Source organism: Cimex lectularius, unplaced genomic scaffold, assembly GCF_000648675.2.
Source record: "Cimex lectularius strain Harlan isolate CLEC.00 unplaced genomic scaffold, Clec_2.1 scaffold314, whole genome shotgun sequence".
Taxonomy (NCBI): Eukaryota; Metazoa; Arthropoda; class Insecta; order Hemiptera; family Cimicidae; genus Cimex; species Cimex lectularius.
Window position 1 is genome coordinate 355,237 of NW_019392997.1, and position 22,678 is coordinate 377,914.

The 22,678-nt window shown below is 34.0% G+C and overlaps 1 protein-coding gene across 2 annotated transcripts in view; it reads right to left on the bottom strand.

The window, feature by feature from the left end:
- LOC106661795 (protein TANC2) overlaps nucleotides 1-20,251 on the bottom strand; it is a 143,297-nt gene extending 123,046 nt beyond the window's left edge. Inside the window, exons 1-2 of one of the 2 annotated variants that reach the window (XM_014385434.1) lie at nucleotides 20,164-20,251; nucleotides 4,582-4,679 (exon numbers count right to left, since the gene is read on the bottom strand). In XM_014385434.1, coding sequence (XP_014240920.1) covers nucleotides 4,582-4,657 — 76 coding nt within the window. In that variant the 5' untranslated portion in view covers nucleotides 4,658-4,679; nucleotides 20,164-20,251. The remainder of the gene's footprint in view (nucleotides 1-4,581; nucleotides 4,680-20,163) is intronic. The other variant, XM_024229708.1, reaches the window with a different exon arrangement.
- Nucleotides 20,252-22,678: the final 2,427 nt, after the last annotated feature.

A 22,678-nucleotide genomic window follows, 5' to 3' on the forward strand; every position in this document is an offset into this window, starting at 1 on the left:
ATATAATGATTCCGTGTGAGGCGAGAAGGTCCGGAGAGAGGTAAATAAGAACGGCTTGCGTCACGCGTCCTACTTGAGCGGATGCTACCGTATGCTAGCATTCAAGGGTGTGAGGCTCCGTCAGACGGCACCATCCATGTGTCAACTAGATTCCATACAGGCCTGCAAGTGAAGTATTGTTTAGTCTTGGTCCCTTCGTCCTCCGACCAACCGTTTGCCCGCAATACCAACGGGGATTTGAAATATGCTATCGGGAGAAAGGGTCCACCTGTTTTTTATATTTTTTGCCTCCCATCCCGTCGGGCTACCTGGGGTCCCTCTGGAAGAAGCGATTTTTCGATAAATAATAACCTCTCTAAGGATTTTTACAGAAATTTTTCTATTAGATCGCAACATTTGATAATTACGATTTCTTGACTCTAAAGTAACGGGTTCGAATCTCATAGGCCCTGAATAAAATCCAAAGTACTACCAAAAGGGATTTATCTGTAGAAAAACACCAGAACCGCCGTGTAGATATAGATATGGCCTTTGCTGTTGCGACCACCGTTATAATAAAAATTATGTTCTGCTTATTAACCACCATCTTTTTTTTTCCACCGGGAGACAGGAAATAAACCTGCAACCCAATCAGTGGAGTGCCAAAATTTACTTTATAATTAGGAAATACTTTCTACTATCAAGTCCTCTGGGTATAAATGTTAAGGGATGAAAGTGCATACGAATTGACTCATTTTCTCGGCGTGGAGTAACAAATCGTTTTTCGGCTTTAACGGCCCCGGTTTCGAATTCGATCCCCCACCGTCTGTCTGTCTTCTGGTCCAGGTGACTCATTGCCGTAGAACGTTTTCTGAATCTGCCCACGCGCTTGTTGTGTTTACATGTTGGATCTCGAAGGCCCACGACGGCCTTGCGGAAGGTCAAGGATCACCACGCAGAAGTTTCCAAAAGGATTATTTACCACATATTCGCATCGCTTCACCTACAAATTACACTATTTGAAAACTTTTTCTCATTCATGCGTTACATTACAGTATTTTATGTATAAAACCTATGTTATATTTCGTGAAAATGTTTGAACAGTACGCGACTCGAAGAAAATGTATCTTGACCTACGGTACATGTGTTAGTAATAGTACAATCTGTTGTAAACCAAATACATATCGCAAAATATGCGAGTCTGTGGTTGTAAGATTAAGTATCGGCAGAACTCTGGGATAATAAAAAAACACTAGTCGAACCCTGGGATAAAAAAAAACCCACTAGTGGAACTCTGGGATAAAGCTGATTCTCATCCTTTGAGGAATACTAGAAAAACTCTAGGATAAGGGAACATTTAATGTTGGCAAAATCCTTCTGGTTTGAAGGTTAAATAACGGCAGAACTCTGTGATAGAGAGGATTCTTGTATTTAGAGGAAACTAGTGGAACTCTGGAAAGACGGACTTGTCAAGTTAGTAAACAATAATTATTCAGAAACCGTGAGATGCGGTCTGGCGTGATGTAGCTTTCAGAAAAACATTTTATTTATCGTGCCAACGTTTCGATCTTTATTGAGATCATCTTCAGGGCCTTGTGTTGTCTGCATTTCAGCAAAAAAGTTCTCTGGTTAATAGCCGATGCGAGTTTCTTCTCATTGTTGGCGATGTCCTTCAGAATACTTTTAGCTTCGTGTTCATATGTAGTTGAAATTTGTTCAAAGAATCCCATGTTCTTCGTTCTTCTCGTGTAGAAATGTGTGTTAGTAAACAATCCACCTGATTTGAGCCGTCGGCACTTAAAATTTAATTTTGTACTGAAATAAAAAATTCACGGTAATGACTGAGTGAAAATTGGTGAAAACCAGCCCATGCCAAGGTATGCAAATCCAAATAAAGTTTCGTACAAATTCTCGCTAGGACTAAATTTATTCCTAATATTTTCATTAAAACCTAAATAAATAATGTGAGGTGATTAGTGACCGTTAATCGATAATTCTTCCAAATCGTGAGATGCGGTCTGGTCTGACGTAGGTTTCAGAAAAACATTTTCTTTATCGTGCCAACGTTTCGATCTTTATTGAGACCATCTTCAGAGCTCAAAGTGTTTGTCTTCTGTGTAATTGTGCCATTGCTGCGTGTCGTGTTGAGAGTACCCATATTAACGGTCACTAATCACCTCACATTTCTACACAAGAAGAACCAAACATGGGATTCTATGTACAAATTTCAACTACATATGGACACGAAGCTAAAAGTATTCTGAAGGACATCGCCAGCAATGAGAAGAAACTCGCATCGGCTATCAACCAGAAAACTTTTTTGCAGAAATGCAGACAACACAAGATATTTCCTACTCACATCAAAAACAATTTTAACTTCACAAATGCCACACTAACACCGCCAAACACCAGAATTAACGACATACATAAAGCCACAATAAATTTCAAAAGAAACATTTTTCTCTTTGATCATTCATTATCAGTACGGAAGTATTTCATACATTTCAACATTTCAAGTAATATTATCAGTTAATATATTATTTTTATTTTTAATTATTATAAGCAAATGTAAATGAGCAGAAACAAAGTATGTCAGAATAGCCTGAACCTTCGCTTAAACCTTCACAAGACGTTTTTTACATCGAAAATCTCGCCATGAATAAGGGCATGTTGCCAGCCCAGGGCGGTTGGCCAACAACTCCCATCCTTCGGCGACTGGTCTCGAAAGTTCGAGCCGCCCCAAGCAGGGTATCAATCACCCTTGATAAAGACGAATTAGGCAACTAACGCGATAACTAGGAGAGGATGAAATTCACATTCAGAATGTCTTATTTTTCAACTCCGATCCGCTTTTCTCTTTTCCACGGCCGACTGAGGACTTTAAAAATAACTAAACGCTTGTCAGAAGAAATGAATGGGAAACCAGATAAATGAGGACTTTGTCATCCTAACCATCCTTAACATTTTCAACGCGCGTTTAACATTTATGTAACTTTTTTTGTCTTTGGAGTACCTGTCTTAGCTAGAAAGGTGATTCTAAAACAATCAATTCAACAATCTGCTATAACCATTTTGCCGGTTTTTTGAATTTCTCCACCCAGTGTTCTTCTGATATGTCTAACTTCTCCATATCAGAGTACTACCGGTAGGATTAAGGCACTAGGATCCCATCGGCTTTACTAAGTTTTCATCACAGAGTTCTTCCGGTTACAATTTGAATTTCTCCACCCAGTGTTTTTCTGATAAGTTTCAATATCTCCATCCCAGAGTACTGCCGGTATGATTAGGATACTAAGATCCCATCGGCTTTACAAGTTTTCATCCCAGAATTCTTCCAGTTGCATTTTGAATTTCTCCACCCAATGTTCTTCTGATATGTTTCAACTTCTCCATATCAGAGTACCACCGGTAGGATTAAGACACTGGAATTCCACTGGCTTTATTACGTTTTCATCCCAGAGTTCTTCCGGTTACAATTTGAATTTATCCATCCCAGAGTACCGCCGATATGATTAGGACACTAGGATACCATCGGCTTTACTAAGTTTTCATCCCAGAATTCTTCCAGTAACATTTTGAATTTCTCCACCCCAGTGTTCTTCTGGTATGCTTCGACCTCTCTATCCCAGAGCACCACCGGTATGATTATGACACTGGGAACCCACCGGCTTTATTAAGTTTTCATCCCAGAGTTCTTCCGGTTGCATTTTGAATTTCTCCACCCAGTGTTCTTCTGATACGTTTCAACTTCTCCATATCAGAGTACCACCGGTAGGATTAAGACACTGGAATTCCACTGGCTTTATTAAGTTTTCATCGTAGAGTTCTTCCAGTTACAATTTGAATTTATCCATCCCAGAGTACCGCCGGTATGATTAGGACACTAGGATTCCATCGGCTCTACTAAGTTTTCATCCCAGAGTTCTTCCGGTTGCATTTTGAATTTCTCCACCCAGTGTTCTTCTGATACGTCTCAACTTCTCCATATCAGAGTACCACCGGTAGGTATAGATAAAGTAAATCTAAAATAAATGAATGAGGGCTGGAAAAGTTGACGTGAATGAATTGGGTTATAAATGTCCAGTTGAATTGTTTTCTATGGATGAAAGAAAGGAAAGATTTTTGATTTTTTGAAGATATTATGAATTAAGACCCATTAAAGATGTCAAATTGGTTGGAATTGCTGAAAAAGCAAAAAATTTGTGGATTTAAAAAATTAAATAATATTTATTAAAATATAATGTTCTACTGTTGGATATTAACCAGGCTTTCTATCAATCCATCCTATTCTACGATGATCTTAATTCTTAATACGGCAAAACGGAAGTTTATGAAAAAAACATGGGTTTGTTGGTGTAATCGACACATAATGACAGTACGCTTTCAGTACCTGTGTCATTAAGGCTGATTTAAATACTTAATTCGGCGATTAAAGTTAAACACACCCCATCCGAAGACACCGCGGTCTATATAAAAAATATAAAAAAATAAACTTCTTAAGATGACGTTCACCTACTTCGAGAACTGGATCTGTCACAGTCCGGGAACACGACAATTATGTAATTGGGCCGGGAAATGGGGGTAGAAAATCTCTTCGCTTACCTTCACCGAGGCGAGGCCAGAACGGATCCTCCGCCGGCTCCTCGGAAGCCTCGATCCCCTTCGAGCCCGTCGGCATCTCACATCTATGACTTAGTCACCTGAAAACACAAGTTTTAAAAACGGGGAAAGCCGAGAAGGAAATTGCGTACAGGTCTTATCTCGCCTCCACTGCTTTATCTCGTAACTGCAGAAGCAAACCCCATCTGCTAAATAATCAGCTTCTAGTCACGGCTCATGAGAAACAGAATCCTTCACGCATAGACAACATTTGAACCGATAGTCTAATTACTGACGATATGTAGAAAGAAAACATCTATAAAGGTTTGTGTAAAAAGGTGATTAATGAACTGACTGTTCTAAACATAGGAAAAAAAAATCTATTGTAAATGAGTATTTTTCACTTTCATTAGTCGTCTTTCAGCCAACTGCTCGATCCCAGCACTATTCAATGGGATAGCCGTAGAAAAACTGTTGCACCGCAATTTCACGACATCCGCAGAATTATTAAAATATTTCCTAACTTGGTCTTGAGAGTACAGCAAATAATGGTTTGGATTGTTGACGCTAAGCAAAACGAGGAACCCTGTGACAATCGTAAATTATTTATGTCCGTAGTAGAGTTCGCAGTTCATAAGGTCCATATTTGGGATAAATAATACATGTTTAGTTTTAAAAAACACTGTATGGATGTTTTTTTTACACTGCCTCATTGAACCACCTGAAAAGCCGTTGTTCATAGTATCATGACCAACTTTCACCACATATGCCACATGTTTTTTAAAAGATTTTATCGTTTTAATACCTTTTTTTAAATATTCTTTTAGTTTTGTATGTTCGAAATTTGAGATAAAAAGATCAATATTCGGATGGGATGGCCAATTGGCTCAGTTGGATAGAGCATCGAAGTGGACTTTCAAAGGCAGTTGGTTCCAATTTTATCCATGACTAATCTTTATGTAAGGTATTGGTCCAAATGAAAAAGGTAGTGTCACGAGCGGGATTCGAACCCACGACCTTCGGCTAAATACGCCGCTTCTATACCAATTGAGCTATCGTGACTTCGATCCACTCGGTCATCAACTCCCCAATTCAACCTACCTTTCAATTTTCCCTCCTCACGAAGTATATCTTCACTAAAGCTCTCCTTGGCCATTTTATTTGTCGGCGAGAATCGAAGAAAGAGGGAAAATCCAAAGGTTGTAGGTTGAGATGGGAGTTGGTGTCCGAGTAGATCGTCGAAGGTCGTGGGTTCGAAACCCGCTCGTGTCACTAGCTTTTTCATTTCGCCCAATACCTTAAAATGAATTGAAAGAAGTTATTTGGTCAATCGGGCCACGAAATATAATGGATTTATTCATGACGTTCACATTTTTACATCAAATTTCGTTTACATAAAAATTAAAATATTTTCGTTCCTTCTTTTAGCGGATTTCTGGGGAAAGAGGTTCAAAATCTCTTTGCCATCATAGCAATGCCGGGTATTTCGCCACTGTCGAGGACCCTTTCCTGGATTTTGACACTTCTTCCGCGGACCTCCTTCGGTTTCACGATCTTAAACTGCAATTATAAACCTGTGGCAGCGTCGCCTCACTGTACAAGTGCCATTTTAAGTATATACCGTTAAATTTGTCCGAACACCAATTCCGCGTGGTGACAATAAGCCTAATTTACATTGAACATCAATTGATAATATTTTTAACCGAGGATAGTATAGAAGCTCTGGAAGAACGTAAAATTATTTCTGATTTCTAATCTATTAATTTTTAAATGTTAAATGTACTCAGAACAGATATTACAATGTACTATATAACATCGGGAAACCGAATGAAAACAATTTGATACAACAGTTTCTCAACGCGGGTTAAGAAAACTACCAGTTGTTGTACAGATGACAGAATTTTAATTATAGAAAGGACATGGGAGTAATGTTTTTCAGAAGGGCAACATCTGTTAACTATCTCGACGAAATCCTTACTTAAATCCTTTTGAATGGTTCATCCCGGTTTTAAAATAACACTCAAATCATTTTATTATTCGAACATTTTATACAAAGCTAGGTAGAAAAAGATTATGGCATTGTTGTATTGGTAAATTTTAATTATGATTTTCACCACGTTTCGTCAAAATCTCCTTTTCATAATGAAAATGGTAGAGGATGTAAACACAGAGAGTGCCTCGACAGAACATCAATACGTAAAACAAACACTTTGAGCTCTGAAGATGATCTCAATAAAGATCGAAACGTAGGCACGATAAAGAAAATGTTTTTCTAAAACCTACGTCACACCAGACCGCAACTCACGACCTCTAAATAATCACTAAGTAAGGGTCACTGAACATCACACGTTATATGTATTTGTAGTGTGATATCAAAAACCCTGGTGGGTACGGAATTGTGTGAATCTGCGTGAATGGTTAAGTCGTCTGTATGGAAGATCGACCAAAAGTTAGCTTAAAATAGCGAGTTCATGATTTTACTGTGTGTGAATGCATTTATTAGCGTGAATGAAGGCAGGGTCGATTGGAAAATCGCCATAGAGGCCTCCTAACCGTAGGATCAGGCTGTTCATAACTTCAGCAGTATTTCGACAAATCTTGACCACCAAACTTAGGTTAGATAATATTTTAAATATCAAGAATGTATATTTTTGTATATATGTATGTAATATTTGTATATTGAAAGTGTCAAACATCAAAGATTATGGGTAATAAAAAATGGCTGATAGACAAAACGTGAAGAGCCGGCCATAGCCCTAGCTGCTAGCCGCATGGTCTCCTGCCAAAAGTAAAGTAAATAAATAACCCAAATAAATAAAAAGAGAGGTAGTCAGGAAGACATGATAGAGAGATTAACTAGAGCTTTTTGTCATGAAGCTTGGGCAAGACAGCGAGAAGAAAAAGTGGAAGAAGATGAAAGACTATGACAAACTGTGGATTTAATTCTAGGCAAAGAGGTTGAAGAAAATAGAAAAATAATATAATATAAAAATTTGGAATAACAGAAATTTTCATTTTATTTATTTATAGCAGCTACCCTCACAGCCTCCTATCGTACTTTGTTTAGAGGTTTTATTTACGCCACACGTCCCCTGCCAACTCTTTTAATTTTGACAAAATCTATTAATCGTTCGCAGTTCACCAAGCCACCGTGATCAAATAAAAACTAGCCTGGAACTGCCGAAATGTACTAAGAAATACGGGATCTATAAAAAGCCTGACGCTAAAGTGGGATCATGAGAAAATTTCATGCAACGTGGCATCAGGTATCCTAGCTGAAAAGGGAGCCTCGGAAAAGTTCATCCAAATCCATTGTTTGACAAAAATTATAGCCATTAAAAAAAAGAACTGGAATTTTGGGTCATTGAAGATCACAACACAGTACAGAAAGCAATAAAAAATCGCATTAGGTGTATTTACGGGAGATGCCCTCGTAAAATAACTTTAACAGATGACCAACGTTGACTATATCTAAAAGGAAAAAAAAAAAACAACAGAGCAGCCGTGTCGTCGGCAAACATGATAATCACAGTGCTTGGGGAAATAGGATGTCAGCAGTGAATATTATAAAGTGGATCGGGCCAAGGATACTTCCTTGGGGACTCCAGATTTTACCAGAATATAAAAGGAAAGGGGTATTCCCCAACAGGATGGAGGAAAGCTGAAGTATACAAGGGGACAATTCCTTCGGCACCAAACTCCAAAAGGAAGAAAAGTTATCTGTTGGAAAGGGCCGTCACCAACAATTAAATTAATTAAATGTTACTAGGAAACGACAAAATGAAAACATACGATACGCTCAATAATGTAAAAAATTTCGACAGGACCGAAAAATCCGAAATAAATGTTCAGTAGTAATAAAATCTGCTGGCAAGTGCTTTTTAACTTTTAGTTTTATTATTATTTTTTTTTTTTTTTTTACGAGGGTTCGCAACAGCAGAGGTCATATCAGCCGGTGTTTTTGACAAAAAGGACATTTGTAAGTATGTCGGGTTCGAATGCAGTGCCGCTGGATTCGAACCCGGGACCTTAACCTTAAAGTGATAATCGTCATGTCAAAGCCTAAACCGTTGCGGCCACCGACGCCCCCAACTTTTAGGTTTAACTTGCCAAATGAGCAGGCATTAGCAAATCTAGCAATTGATAATCCGATTTCTTAAATTTGATTTATATTAGCCATTTGTGTCTGATTCAAAAGAAAATTCGAATTTTTACAGGTCGTTTGTCTTTTCTTTGGACATAAAGGTTTATTTGAGTTTAAATGGAAACACTTTGACCAAAAAAATGTGGTAAAGCAAATACATTTTTGTATATAATTTTTTTAACAAGAGAGTTTACAAATAAATAAAATGCAGATACATTGGCAATATAGCACTGGCTAATTGAAAGAAGTAATAAATAATGGACCTAACGTACAAATTAGTATGAATTATATTTTTTTATTAAAAACCAATTTGTTCTAGGTTTTGCTCCTGATGAAATTCAATCCGGCTGGGAATATCTAAATCGTCACGGTATATTTTAGATCTATCTAAAACTAGTCGGGACGAACCCCTTGGTCTAGACGTCTGGATGATCTTATCGTTTCGGTCTTGCTTTTAATATGTGGCTCAATTTATGGCGCAAAAAGTAAACATCTCTGCCACAGTTTTCAGCCACTTGCCAAACCCGAAGCAGCGGAGTGGACAGCCTGAGAATAGAGAATGACGTTCTAAGAATGGATTTCGTTCCTTCATTAAACGACAACGGTTGTATTTTTATTTGAAAGATTAAGGCTGTTAAAAAACCACAAATAAATCAAAATAAAACGATTTGTTGTTAATATTATTCAGACCCGTGGGGGAAATGCGGGATGAACAGGTTTAAACTTCGAAATGGGCAATTTTTTGCACGGTTTCAAATTGGTGCGATTTATATGCTAAAGACGGGTGCGGAGATTTTTTCTTTTTTTTCGCTTGGCGTCTAATAAAATTTGATCAGTCCTAAAATCGGCCGTAAACAACCCAAAGTTAATGATTAGGTTAAGAATAAAACTAACATAAATCTATATTTACGAGGGGCAAACGAAAATACGGCCAAGAGCTTGTTCCAATATTCCTTTCACAGCCAACCCTTGTAAAAATAAACTTTCGCTTGAAATAATTAGAAATAATCATTGAAAAATTTCGGATAATAGCGTTTGTGAAGCGTCCAAGTTTTTTTTTCCTGTAAATAGTTCCTAAACAGAAGAAAATATTCTTGACTGAAGATGACCCAATTCCGAAATCCATCAATTCCGAATTTGAGTAATTCGTAATAACCCGCGAGTGAAGACGGACCCATTAAGTGAACCCATGCAAATTCAGCATGAAAAGAAAAAATATTTGTTGTTTATAATGTTGTTCATAGATTTAGTTGTTTTCTTATTCTTCCACTTGAAATTGCATAAGGAAAAATAAGACAAATATTATGACGAACACGCAAATTAAACTAGCGACATGGCGAACTCATAATTTTGGCATTTCACAAGGGAGGTGTTTAAATTTGTTGTATAAAATACGAAGTTTTCCTACCTATACCAATAGACTTAATGGCCATTTATTTAAATCTTCGTTCACACAAAATTAAAATAAACTAATTAGTCAACATGGCTGTATAACGATTGATTCACATTAAGACAACATATAAACAAGCTTTGCAAAGCATAAACTATTGTACTAATTTTTTAAACTGAATTTTTAATTTATAAACATTATAAATTTTCCATGGATAAGGGTAAAAAATTAAAAATTGTAAATGTAATGTGTAAGCAATTAAGTGTCGGTGGCTGCCACAGTTAAAGCGTTGACATGATAAAGATACGGTAAAGGTCCCGAGTTCGAATCCATCGGCCCTGAATTCGACATACTCACAAATGAGTTTTTTTCAAAACCGCCGGCATCTCGGGGGTCGATATGACTTCTGCTATAAAAATAATAAAATAATAAAAAAAATAAATTTTTTTAAACACAATTAGAATCGTAGGAAGTAAAAAACAAAAATTCAAATATCCTATGATTTACGACAAAATAATCTGCCAAGCAAAACTAGTTTAATGTTTTATTTTTATCAATTTTCTAATCGCCAATTGAACTTTGATCCTCGCAAAGAGCATTGACCACGCATATGTTATAATATAAAATATTTTGATGATATTTATTATTCATTTTAGACTTCAGGACTGAAAATGAGAGAGTTTTAAGCATAAAATTAAACACACCTATCAGGTGGAATAGCACAATTGGTCATTTAAAAAACAAAACAAAACAAAAAAAATTGTACGTGCCACTGAGGATAAGTCGCTGTGTCAATGCTCTAACCGTGCGGCCACCGACGTTCTATTTCTTCTTTAGATCAGCACTACCCAATTTGGAGGGGTTAAGACACCCCGTCCCCAGCAAGGGTCCACGACCGAATACAAATTGTGCTTTTATTGTTAACAAAATTTTGAAAAAGGCATAACAAAAGTTCATGTACCCTAAATTCTTATTTTATACAATATGAAGACAATGATATAATGGTATAAAGTGCATGAATCCGATGGTATGCGAGCGGTTAAGTATAGTAGATGGCCAAGAGAGTATGTCGAAATAATTTATTGCTCCATCGTGGCATTATTGTGCTGTAAATATAGTACGAATCTAAGTGAAAAACCTGTCAAGATGCTAATCCGCTAAATGTCCTAACTTGTTCACGAAGGATATTCACAAGTTTACGACTAAATGTTCTTAGTTTTTGTTCATAGATTAATAACGAACAATTATTGTTTAAAATAATTTTTATAACATAGGTTGAAAAATCTAGTGCTGCTAGACTAACAGTTTAAAGATTTTGTTATTGGAAAAAAGTATGATGAAACTACCTTTTTCCCTCTTTCTTTCTCAATCTAACTCATTATCCATTTATGCTTAGTGGTCTATTTGATCAAATTACTTATTTCAATTAATTATTCTTTTTATATAAGGTCTTGGTTGAGATGAAAAAGTGAGTATCACGAGCGGGATTCGAACACACGACCCCTTCAAGAGGTTAGAGCAGCGGCGTATTGAGCCGAAGGTCGTAGGTTCGAATCCCGCTCTTGACACCAACTTTTTCACCTCAACCAAGACTTTACACAAAAAGAATAATTTATTGAACTCATTATGTTATTTTTTAACATGTGGTAAGTAAACCAAAGCCTTATTTTCAGAGAGTTTACTAATTAGGACACCAGTTAACATACCTTAGACGTGCTCGCGTCGAGTGTATGTGTTAGTGAGATATTAATATTTTTTCTTTATATATGTATCTCACTCACACTCTCAACACCACACCCAACAGTGACACGTGTGTACAGAAAACACACACTTTGAGTGAGTACAAATACTTCGAAGAAACCTACAATTTCTACATTGTGTACATCATTGTATAAATTCATATTCACTTCTTTTATGTATCTGTATAATTTAAACAATGTTTATAAATTCCAGTCTCTGAAGATGATCTCAGTAAAGATCGAAACGTTGGCACGATAAAGAAAATGTTTTTCTAAACCTACATCACATCAGTGTCTCTAAATAATCATTATCTCTAAAATAGCACACTTGCGTCATAAAAATTCTCGTCTTTAATATGATACGGTGTGCACAGTGAATAGTACATAATAAACTTTTTTTTAATACACTCAAACACAAAAAAACGAACACTCTTATTATGCTGTTTATTTACATTATTAAATATACTCATTTTAATGTAAACCAAATTACACGAGATCAGAAATTCATATGTTTTAAAAAAAATTTAATTACACTGGCTTGAAATTCACCAAACACAGGAAATCATTTAGTTACAGAATAAATTATTAGATATTTCAAAAAGGTGTCAAGTAATTTTCATAATTCTGGATACGCAAGGCAAACCTGGCCACATTTTCAGGGTTCATATAACAGGCCCTAAAAATACTAAATTTACACAGTTGGTACAAACTTTCTGTAACAGTTCATAAACTATTATTACACAGTACAGGGATGTCCAATATGCACTCGCTTCCATAGGATAACTTCCGTGGTATGTCCGTTTTTTAGATTATTTTTTTAGTATAGTTATTTTAAGTGGGTTGCTTGCTGCGGCAGGAGAGGGTCCATGGGAGAAACTATCAGTTTTGGTTGAAATGAAAAAGTTAGTGTCACGATCGGGATTCGAACCCACGACCATCGGCTAAATACGCAGCTGCTCTTGACTTCCATACACTCGGACACCAACTCCTCATCTCAACCTACAACCTTTCGAATTTTCCCTCCTTTTTGCCATTTTTCAAATTTTTTTATGTTTTTTCAATCTACAGTTTTCGTCATAAATCTACTCGGAGCTAACTCTAATACGAGTAATGTATCACCATGTATTTCGCATAGGTGAAAAACAAATTTCTTTCTTTATGTTTTAAATATTCATTGTACCGAGCACGACCTTTGAAAGTAGGTCTTGAGCTATACCAGTTGTATGTACTTATAAAAAAAATTCTGAGTGTAAAGCAAACACACCTCAGGACTTAACTTACAACATTAACATACAATCAGACAATCTCGCGGCCAGTGGTTGTAATCACCGTTCGATTAAAAGCATAATTACATGTCGGAAAAGGTGATGGAGCTTGATTGTGTGCTTAGCACAGAGAAATAAAACCTATGCTACTAATTATTCTACATTCAACAATAAATCACGTGTACATTTCCTAATTTTTTGTCATAAGTTTATTATAGGCCTTATCTATACGAAGAGTCAACAAATAAAAGAAAGATAAGAAAAAATGCCAGGAATTTATTAATTCTAAACCAGAGCACTCGACTCTGTATTGTTCGCGAAAAGTTTAACCGTAAAAGGTGAAATAGAATAGGTCGAAGCTTTCAGTCAGTGAGGACCAGACCAACTATGATAGGAATCAATGAAAGTTCGTTGTATCACGAAACTCACTTATCCTTTCGTCCCGTTGACAGCCAAATCGCAAAATCTAATGTAATTCAATGATTACATCTTTGAGAAGGCCGGCGTACCGTTATACCCTATAAAACATTTTACATCTGCTTCCTCGCACTTTAAATTGCAACAAGCCGTCAACATCAGCCAGACAAATAAGTTCTAACAGTCAACTTGCCGTTAACCCATCTGATTTTCTTCCATCCGTCATGCCCCTATTTTTTCCCCAGATGATTTAAATACATACTTAACAATTGTTGTTAAAACTTCAACATGCCTTAAGAAAACTTACTAAATACACTGACGGCAAAAAATTCCGCCCACTTTAATATAACTTGATTTGTATATATTTTTATATATTAATCAAAGAAACTACCTTTTTCACCCTTTCTTTCTCAATCTAACTTATTATCCATTTATGCTTAATGGTCTAATTGATCAAATTACTTATTTCAATTAATTATTCTTTTTATGTAAGGTTTTGTTTGAGATGAAAAAGTTAGTCTCACGAGCGGGATTCGAACTCACGACCTTCGGCTCAATACGCCGCTGCTCTAACCACTAGAAGTGGTCGTGGGTTCGAATCCCGCTATTGACACTAACTTTTTCACCTCAACACGTTACATGAAAATTGATTAATTGAAAAAAGTTATTTGGTCAATTGGACCACGAAATATAATGGTTTGTCAAGTTTGTATTTTCCGATTTTTCAGTTTTCCATAGCATCACTAATCAAGCCATCTTTATGAAAGAGCTGGAGATCTGGTTCGAAGAGTGTACTGATAAAGTTGAAGAGCTTTCTGCTGGCATTAAAGAAACAAGAGATTTGGGTTTGCAAACGAAGAAAGACCCTGAGGCTTCGGAAAAAAGTTGGATTTTTACAACTCGTATTTCCTGCCTTGGCAACACACTTGAAAATGGAAAAGTTCTTTGAAGCCATAGAGTTATGGCAAATCACACAAAAAAGTTACTTCGAACTTGGATATAATAAGGAATAATAATTATGCCAATTTGTAGAGACGTTTAAGATAGTTTTGCGCTGATGATGACTTTAAAATAGGTCGAAAGCTTGGCAGTAACAATTCAATTTACTTTTTCATCCAAATCATACCGTGATCCTGGGTGTTCGTGAGTAAAAAAGTGGTCAATACCTCTAACTTAAAACAGATACGCCATTAATGACGGATCTGAAACTGACGACTGTTCTTTGCAGAAGAAAATTCTTTGACGGCCATTATTTTATCAATTATAACATTCCTCAACTGATTGCAGCTTTCTGCTTAACCGAGTTAACTTTCATGTTCCATCTTGTCATTTCAGACGTCAAATAACATTCCCCATTGATTGCCATACAACTAATTATGGAAATTCAGTGTATTATATCAAGAATAACAAATATAATACATTCTTTCGAAAGCATTTAATGTCAGTTTATGTAAATTTAAGCATTTTTTACATTTTAAATATTGTGTTATTTTTATTATTATTATTATCCAAATTAAGTATTCTTTTTATAAAGGTTTTTGGTTGAGATGAAAAATCAGTGTCACGAGGGGATTCAAACCCACAACCTTCGGCTCAATACGCCACGCTCTAACCAATTGAGCTATCGTGACTTCGATGGGTAGCTGAACCGGTTAGAGCAGCGGTATAGTGAGCCGAAGATCGTGGGTTCGAATCCCGCGATACTAAAAGCCTGTGATAACGATTCGATATAAAAAATACCCTTAACACCCTACCAACGAGCTTCGAAAAGCAGGGTTTTACAGGTGAAGGCAAATGCAACATAATTTGAGAACACTGAAATAAAATCGGGCCAAGGTGGGAACCCTGCGTAACACCAGAGGCAACTTAGCTTCTCTCTGAGGTAGCCCCATTGAAAAAAACGAAAGATCTACATCGAGATAAAAAAAATCAACCAGCTGAGAAAAGGGCAGGAGAATATTGCATATTTGAGAGGTTTTTTATTGTTGTTTTTTATTTATGGCATATTTAATGATTTTTATTGCATGTAAATCTGGCCTTATGAACATTATGCTTTTATTGTATACATTTGTAACTGGAAAATCGTTAAATAAATAATCCAACTTGCAGCAGTTTCAATAATAATGATTCAATGGGGGTATTTAAACAGCTTGCTCAAGCCGACCGAACTTAAATTGGCGATTTCTATCTCCAAAAATCGATTAAAACTTTAATAATAATAAACTGAGTTAATTGTGTTTTCTAACCGAAAAACCTAGGGGTCGAGTAAAAGGGGATTTTTTTGAATTATGACCGATATAATTCAACGAATCAATTATGTTATATATTTCCTATTTTCTCGACGTCAACTTGTATGTAATTTTAATGGTACGATCGCTCAAAAGTGGATTAGACTCGGCTTTCGACGAGTTCAAGGCCCACCGCTCGCATTTATTCTCAGCCCCGGTGTCAATGAGACCGGTTGGTGTGTTTTTAGACAATATAATTATTTATTTTTGTCGGTAGTCCGTTTCGAATTTATTAGGCGGCCGCGTAACGGGGAAGGAATGCGCAATGGTGGCTAAACAATTCACCTTGGGTCACTTTCTTGCATACAAATTGCCCAATTTGAAAAGTTTTAACATCAAAAAGGATATTTAATTTTATTTCATTGTGCTCATTTTGTCCGAAAGCTAGTCGGGTATTATTTAAATTTTAATAGGGACCTCCAGAGATGTACTGTCAAAATAAACGGACATTAAGAGAAAAAAGTTTGAAAATAAGTTTATAAAAAACAGTAACAATATAATAAAGAACAAATGCTCTTACAAACAATTCTACTGTACGTAAGTTCATATTATACAATAAAATTTCTTTTAACGAAAATTATTGTTTTGCCTACACACATGTGTATAAAACCCTTAACTTGATCGAGCTTTGTTTTTGTAAAGTTTTGTACGATTAGGCGGAATGTCAAGCTTATCAGCAAGGATGTACTTATCGGCTAGAAGTTGTTAATTCTAGTTGTTGAACAGGGATGAGGTCCAATGAACAAAACTTTTATAAGTTTGCCAAGCCTATATTCATGTCTTCCTCAGGGCACAATAGGCAAATAAAGTCCACCTAAATAAAAAATGGAAAATTGACGTAAAATTCATGACAAAAAGAAACCTGCAGTCCACATAGACTCGCCGTTAAAAGTCCTTATTTGTGAAAAATACAGGGTGTATCTACTTCTATAGTCCACCCATTTAATTCGGAAACGATTAATTTTAGCAAAAAATAGTTTTATACAAACCCCAAGTTAATTTTGCCTAGGAATTGCGTGGTGGTAACAGATTTAACAAGACTTTCTCATCTAGCTGGAAAATGACACTAACTTTGTTATTTTAAATGGGAATCCCATATTTTTATTGTACAATTCGATTCTAGAACTTATTTTATGCCAATTTTAGCGAATGAAAAATTTTGATACGAACGACCATTTCTGAGTTATGCCCTTGAAGGGGATATGCTTTTTTATATGGTAGGGATCATGGGGTTGCTTTTACGCTTAGCTTAAACTAGCACTATATATTAAGTTCAAAATATTATTTTTGAAAAAACCTCTTTAAAAAAATTTAAAAAAATATTAAATGCTCGCTCCTATATTTTTTTTTTCCTTTCAATAAAAGAATAAAAGTGGCATAAAATAAGCTCTAGTATCTAACTGGACAATAAAAATATGGGATTCTCATTTAAAATAACAAAGTTAGTGTCATTTCTGAGCTAGATGAGAAAGTTATGTTAAATCCGTAACCACCACGCGATTCCTGGCCAAAATTAACTTGCGGTTTGTATAAGACCAAATTTTTTGCTAACGTTTCCCAATTAAATGGGTAGACTATAGAAGTCGATATACGCTGTATATAATAATTATAATAAATTATATTAAAATAATATTACATTTCTTTAGAAAAACCATTCAGACATCAACTATTTTTAAAAACACTTCTTTTTGAACCAAAAACAATTATTGGTTGATCAAACAACTCACTATTGTTTTTGTTGATAATGAGATTTTTTTATAAACTGAAACGTTCTAAATGGTTTTTATAAATAGTTATTTTATTTGAATAGGATTGTTATATATAGTTTTCAAAACTAAGGTCGAACTAATTAAGAAATTTAATTACTATTAATAGTTTTTATTGTGTATATTTTTAATTTTTTTTCTTCGTGTATTCTTAAAAGTTTTCTACCTTTTAGTTTTAAATTTTATATTTCATTCTTATATTTTTGTTTGTGTAATGATGCGGATGATGTTGTTCATTCAATATTGTTCATAATAAAATAATTGGTTTATAATTGAAACTTATAACAAAATTACTTATACAAGTTTTGTTTGGTCCTCCATTTTCGACCATTTTCCCTTTGAGTATCTATTTAAATTTTCAGTTTTGCATTATTAGTTTGATTTATTATTCGTAGATCGTGAGATGCGGTCTGGTGTGACGTAGGTTTCAGAAAAACATTTTCTTTATCGTGCCAACGTTTCCATCTTTATTGAGATCATCCTCAGGGCTTAAAGTGTTCGTTTTCCGTGTAAATGTGTCGTACTTGTCTGTCGTGTTGAGGGCGCCTAAAAAAGTTTGATTTATCATGAATGCCAATCTGAAGATGTCTGCAGTATACAAGCTACGACTGAATCTAACGTTTGTTCAATGTTTTTAATAACACAGATAATAGAAAAAAGTCAAAAGATAAGATTAGATTAAGGATTAGTATAATTTGTGATGCTGTTCTTCTATAGACACCATTTGGTGGTGAAACGGTGAAAAGCCCCCTAATCAAAGAACCAAAGAAGAAATCGGGGATGATCACACTGACAAAAAACCCTTTCTCTGTTGTGTTTTGCCTTCTCTTTCGACATAAATTATCGCCTTTTCTATATTATCTGACGCATTTATGAAATTAAGGTTACATCTGCATGTTCTATCACATCGATTTCATTTACATAATTCCGTTACATCAAATTAGTAGCACGTAATTATGGTGCATTGAACTTCTTTAATTATATTTACAATTTTACAGTTATTATAATCACATACTGAGGGGTTTGTTTATTAAAAAAATGTTATCACTTTCAGACGTGTTAATTTATAATCCCACCATGGCGTGTTTTTTATCAAAATCATTTTTCATTGGAAAATTGTTTGAATTTGGTTATTTTATATAACGTTAATATTTTATTGATATATTTTTTTATAAAACAATATTTAAATCTTTTTGCGGTTTACGCTACAATTCTGTCACTTGTACACTTTGCATGGAAATTCATTATTAACAAAACGTTTTCGTCATGGCATGATTCCTCTCTTCAGTGTTAATTACATTTATTTTATGCCTTTTATACATGTATCTCTTCATTTTACTTTTTTATTTGATTATTACATTTTCTTTTTTATATATGTCTACAATATTACTTTATTAAGAACCAACTTTATCTTTCTTCAAATTTACAATTGGTTACGCTTTTTAATGGTTTAACATTAAGGAGAGTTAATTGTGCTGATTAGGGGTCTAAATGTTTCTTTTTTGCTTTTGTGTGCTCCAAAGTGTAATTATCATTTATAATTTTTGCATCTAGTTTTTGTCCAATTTTTTTTTCTTTGTATTCAGATCCAATAATTTTATATTATTTGTAGGATTTACTTTTATATTTTTATATGTTGTGCTGTCTTGTATGAGCTAATTCATTTTTTTCAATATTTTGCTTTCTATACATTTGTTTTGTTTGACAGTAGTATTATGAGGTCTTTAAATTTTTTTGAAAAATAGTGTTGTTTTTTTGTGAAAATGCATAGATCCTATCATAAAGCACCTCATTTTTTGACCATCCATTTGTTATAATTTGTTTTGAACGTACTTTTTATTTGCATGTAATTAATCAACATATTAACAAGTTTTCCTCTTACAATGTGTTTCTTTTCATTATTACTGTTGCACTTTTCTATTATATTTTTCACATTTGCATATATATATGTACAATTATCCAAAAATGAATTCGTTCAAGAGGTAAACTCATTTCTAATTTCAATTGTAACATTCCAACTACATCGTTATTTACACAACTATCTGTATTGTTAACTGGATCGTTTGTATTCAACAAAAATGTTCCAAATATACATTTTTATAAAACAAAGTAGGCTTGAGGTCATGATGTCATAATGACAAATATCCACTTCGATGTTTCGAGCCAAACTGTAGCTTCAAGATTGTACTTTAAAGCTGACTTGATTAAAAAAAGCTTGACCATCGAAACAGTGTATAAAACTTACCAAACAGTAATATCGTAATAACAAATAAACCCTTCAATATTATAAATTTAATGACACAGTTTTATGGTGCGTCTATCTGATGAAAATAAATTGTAAACCACGATAGTGAAACAATATTTGTCCTTGCTTAGTGGTCATAATTGACCATATTAATTACTCCAATTAATTATTCTTTTTATCAAACGTTTTTCATCTCGACCAAAACCCTTACATAAAAAAGAATAATTAATTGGAATAATATATATCATTTACTCGTAGAAAACGAATGGAGGTAAGAAAAAGCACTGTACGCATAACGAGGAAAAATACTGAGTAAAATTGGTCTACCTACCGGTAAAAGCGTATCCAAAAGATTGGTCGTAACACATCACAACTGAACGAATGAAGAACCGGGTGCGAAGCCGACGGTATGACGTTCGGATTCATACTGATGCCACCTGTTATGTTCCTCCCCTCCCTGGCGTCACATGGCTTTTCTGTGGAGGGGTTGATGCTCGATTCGGTCGCTCCACCCGTGAAATTTAAGTTTTCGGGGAAAGGCGGAAAATCGTGCAGGTCTGATGGTTTCGACGGATGGATGTTTGGACGTGGGTTCGATTCCCACGGTGGAACCATCTGGCAACACCTGTCATCCACGGTGAAATAAATCAAATATTAAAATACCCCGTGTCGTACAAGTTAATAAGACCGCTTTACATACTGAAACTATGTCTTGTTAATAATGAAGTCAAGAAGGATCTCGACAACACTGCGGTGTTTTCCTCTTTGAAACTGTGTGGTAAAAAATCTTGCCTATTTAAGTCAATTTTTTCTTGACTATAATTTCAATATTAAATGCATCTATGGTTTCTTTTAGTGTTATGTGTGTTATGTTTATTAGTGTACATTTAGTCCATTTTTGGGGGCTTTAGTTGTTCGCTCTGTTTGTTCTCTCTTTTGTATGTGTTTAGTTTCATTTTCTTTCTTTTTGGGCTTTTTTGTTAACTTAAAGTTGGGAAATAAACTTTGCCCATGAAAAAAAAAATTGAATTACTATATCAACCCCACCCCCTTTTCACACCGTTACAACTTTTTTCCCATTTAGCATAAACTTTTCCATTTTGGTTTGATGTAATTAAAGAAAAAGTATACCGCTAGAAAGCTTATTAAACGAAGTTGTTTTTAAATTGCCCAAGCTCTACCGTGAATTTTTCGAACTAGGTTGCAAATTTAGTTTGTTTCACAACTTATTTGGAGGTCGTGAGATGCGGTTTGGTGTGACGTAGGTTTTATAAAAACATTTTCTTTATCGTGCCAATGTTTCGATCTTTATTGAGATCATCTTCAGGGCCTAAGATTAAAAAACATTGTTTCAATTTTACAAATATATGTAAGATGTGAAAAAATTAATTTATACAATGCTAGAAAATTTTAGATAAAAAATCAATTTATACAATGCTAGAAAATTTTAGATAAAAAATCAATTTATACAATGCTAGAAAATTTTAGATAAAAAAGAGAATTTATACAATGCCAGAAAATTTTAGATAAAAAAGAGAATTTATACAATGCTAGAAAATATTTTTAAAAAAATGAATTTATACAATGCTAGAAAATTTTACATTAAAAAAATGAATTTATACAATGCTAGAAAAAAATTTTGATTAAAAAAATGAATTTATACGTCAGAAAATTTTAGATTTAAAAAAATAATTTATACAATACCAGAAAATTTTAGATAAAAAATAATTTATACAATGCTAGAAAATATTCAAAGAAAAAAAAAGAATTTATACAATGCTAGAAAATTTTACATTAAAAAATGAATTTATACAATGCTAGAAAAAAATTTTGATTAAAAAAATGAATTTATACAATGCCGGAAAATTTTAGATAAAAAAATGAATTTATACAATACCAGAAAATTTTAGATTAAAAAAAATGTATACAATGCTAGAAAATATTCAAAGAAAAAAAAGAATTTATACAATGCCGGAAAATTTTAGATAAAAAAATGAATTTATACAATACCAGAAAATTTTAGATTAAAAAAATGTATACAATGCTAGAAAATATTCAAAGAAAAAAAAGAATTTATACGATGCAAGAAAATTTTACATTAAAAAAATGAATTTATACAATGCTAGAAAAAAAATTTGATTAAAAAAATGAATTTATACAATGCTAGCAAAAAGTTTTGATTAAAAAAAATGAATTTATACAATGCTAGAAAATTTTACATTAAAAAAATGAATTTATACAATGCCAGAAAATTTTAGATAAAAAAGAATTTATGCAATGCTAGAAAATTTTAGATTAAAAAATGACTATACAATGCTAGAAAAAAATTTTGATTAAAAAAATTTATACAATGCCAGCAATTTTCTAGCATTGTATAAATTCTTTTTTATCTAAATTTTTCTGGTATTGTATAAATTAATTTTTTTAATCTAAAATTTTCTAGCATTGTATAAATACAATTTTTCTTTAATCAAACAATTTTCCAGCATTGTATAAATTCATTTTTTTCACATTCTACATGTATTTGTAAAAGTTAAACAATGTTTAATAATCTCAGGCCCTGAAGATGATCTCAGTAAAGATCGAAACGTGGCAATATAAAAAAAATGTTTTCTACAACCTACGTCACACCAGACCGCATCTCACGACCTACAAATTTTAAATTTATCGTTTTTCAAAGAGGCCGTTATAAAGGAAATTGAACTCTTATTCAATGTGTTCCCCCCCTAAAATGAATAGTTCAAGAGCTGCGAATAGATTTATGACGAAAACAGGAGATAGTTGAAGAAAAAAAATTATATTAAATATTTGTGAAAGGGTTGAGAATCGGACCAAGGTTTTTTTGT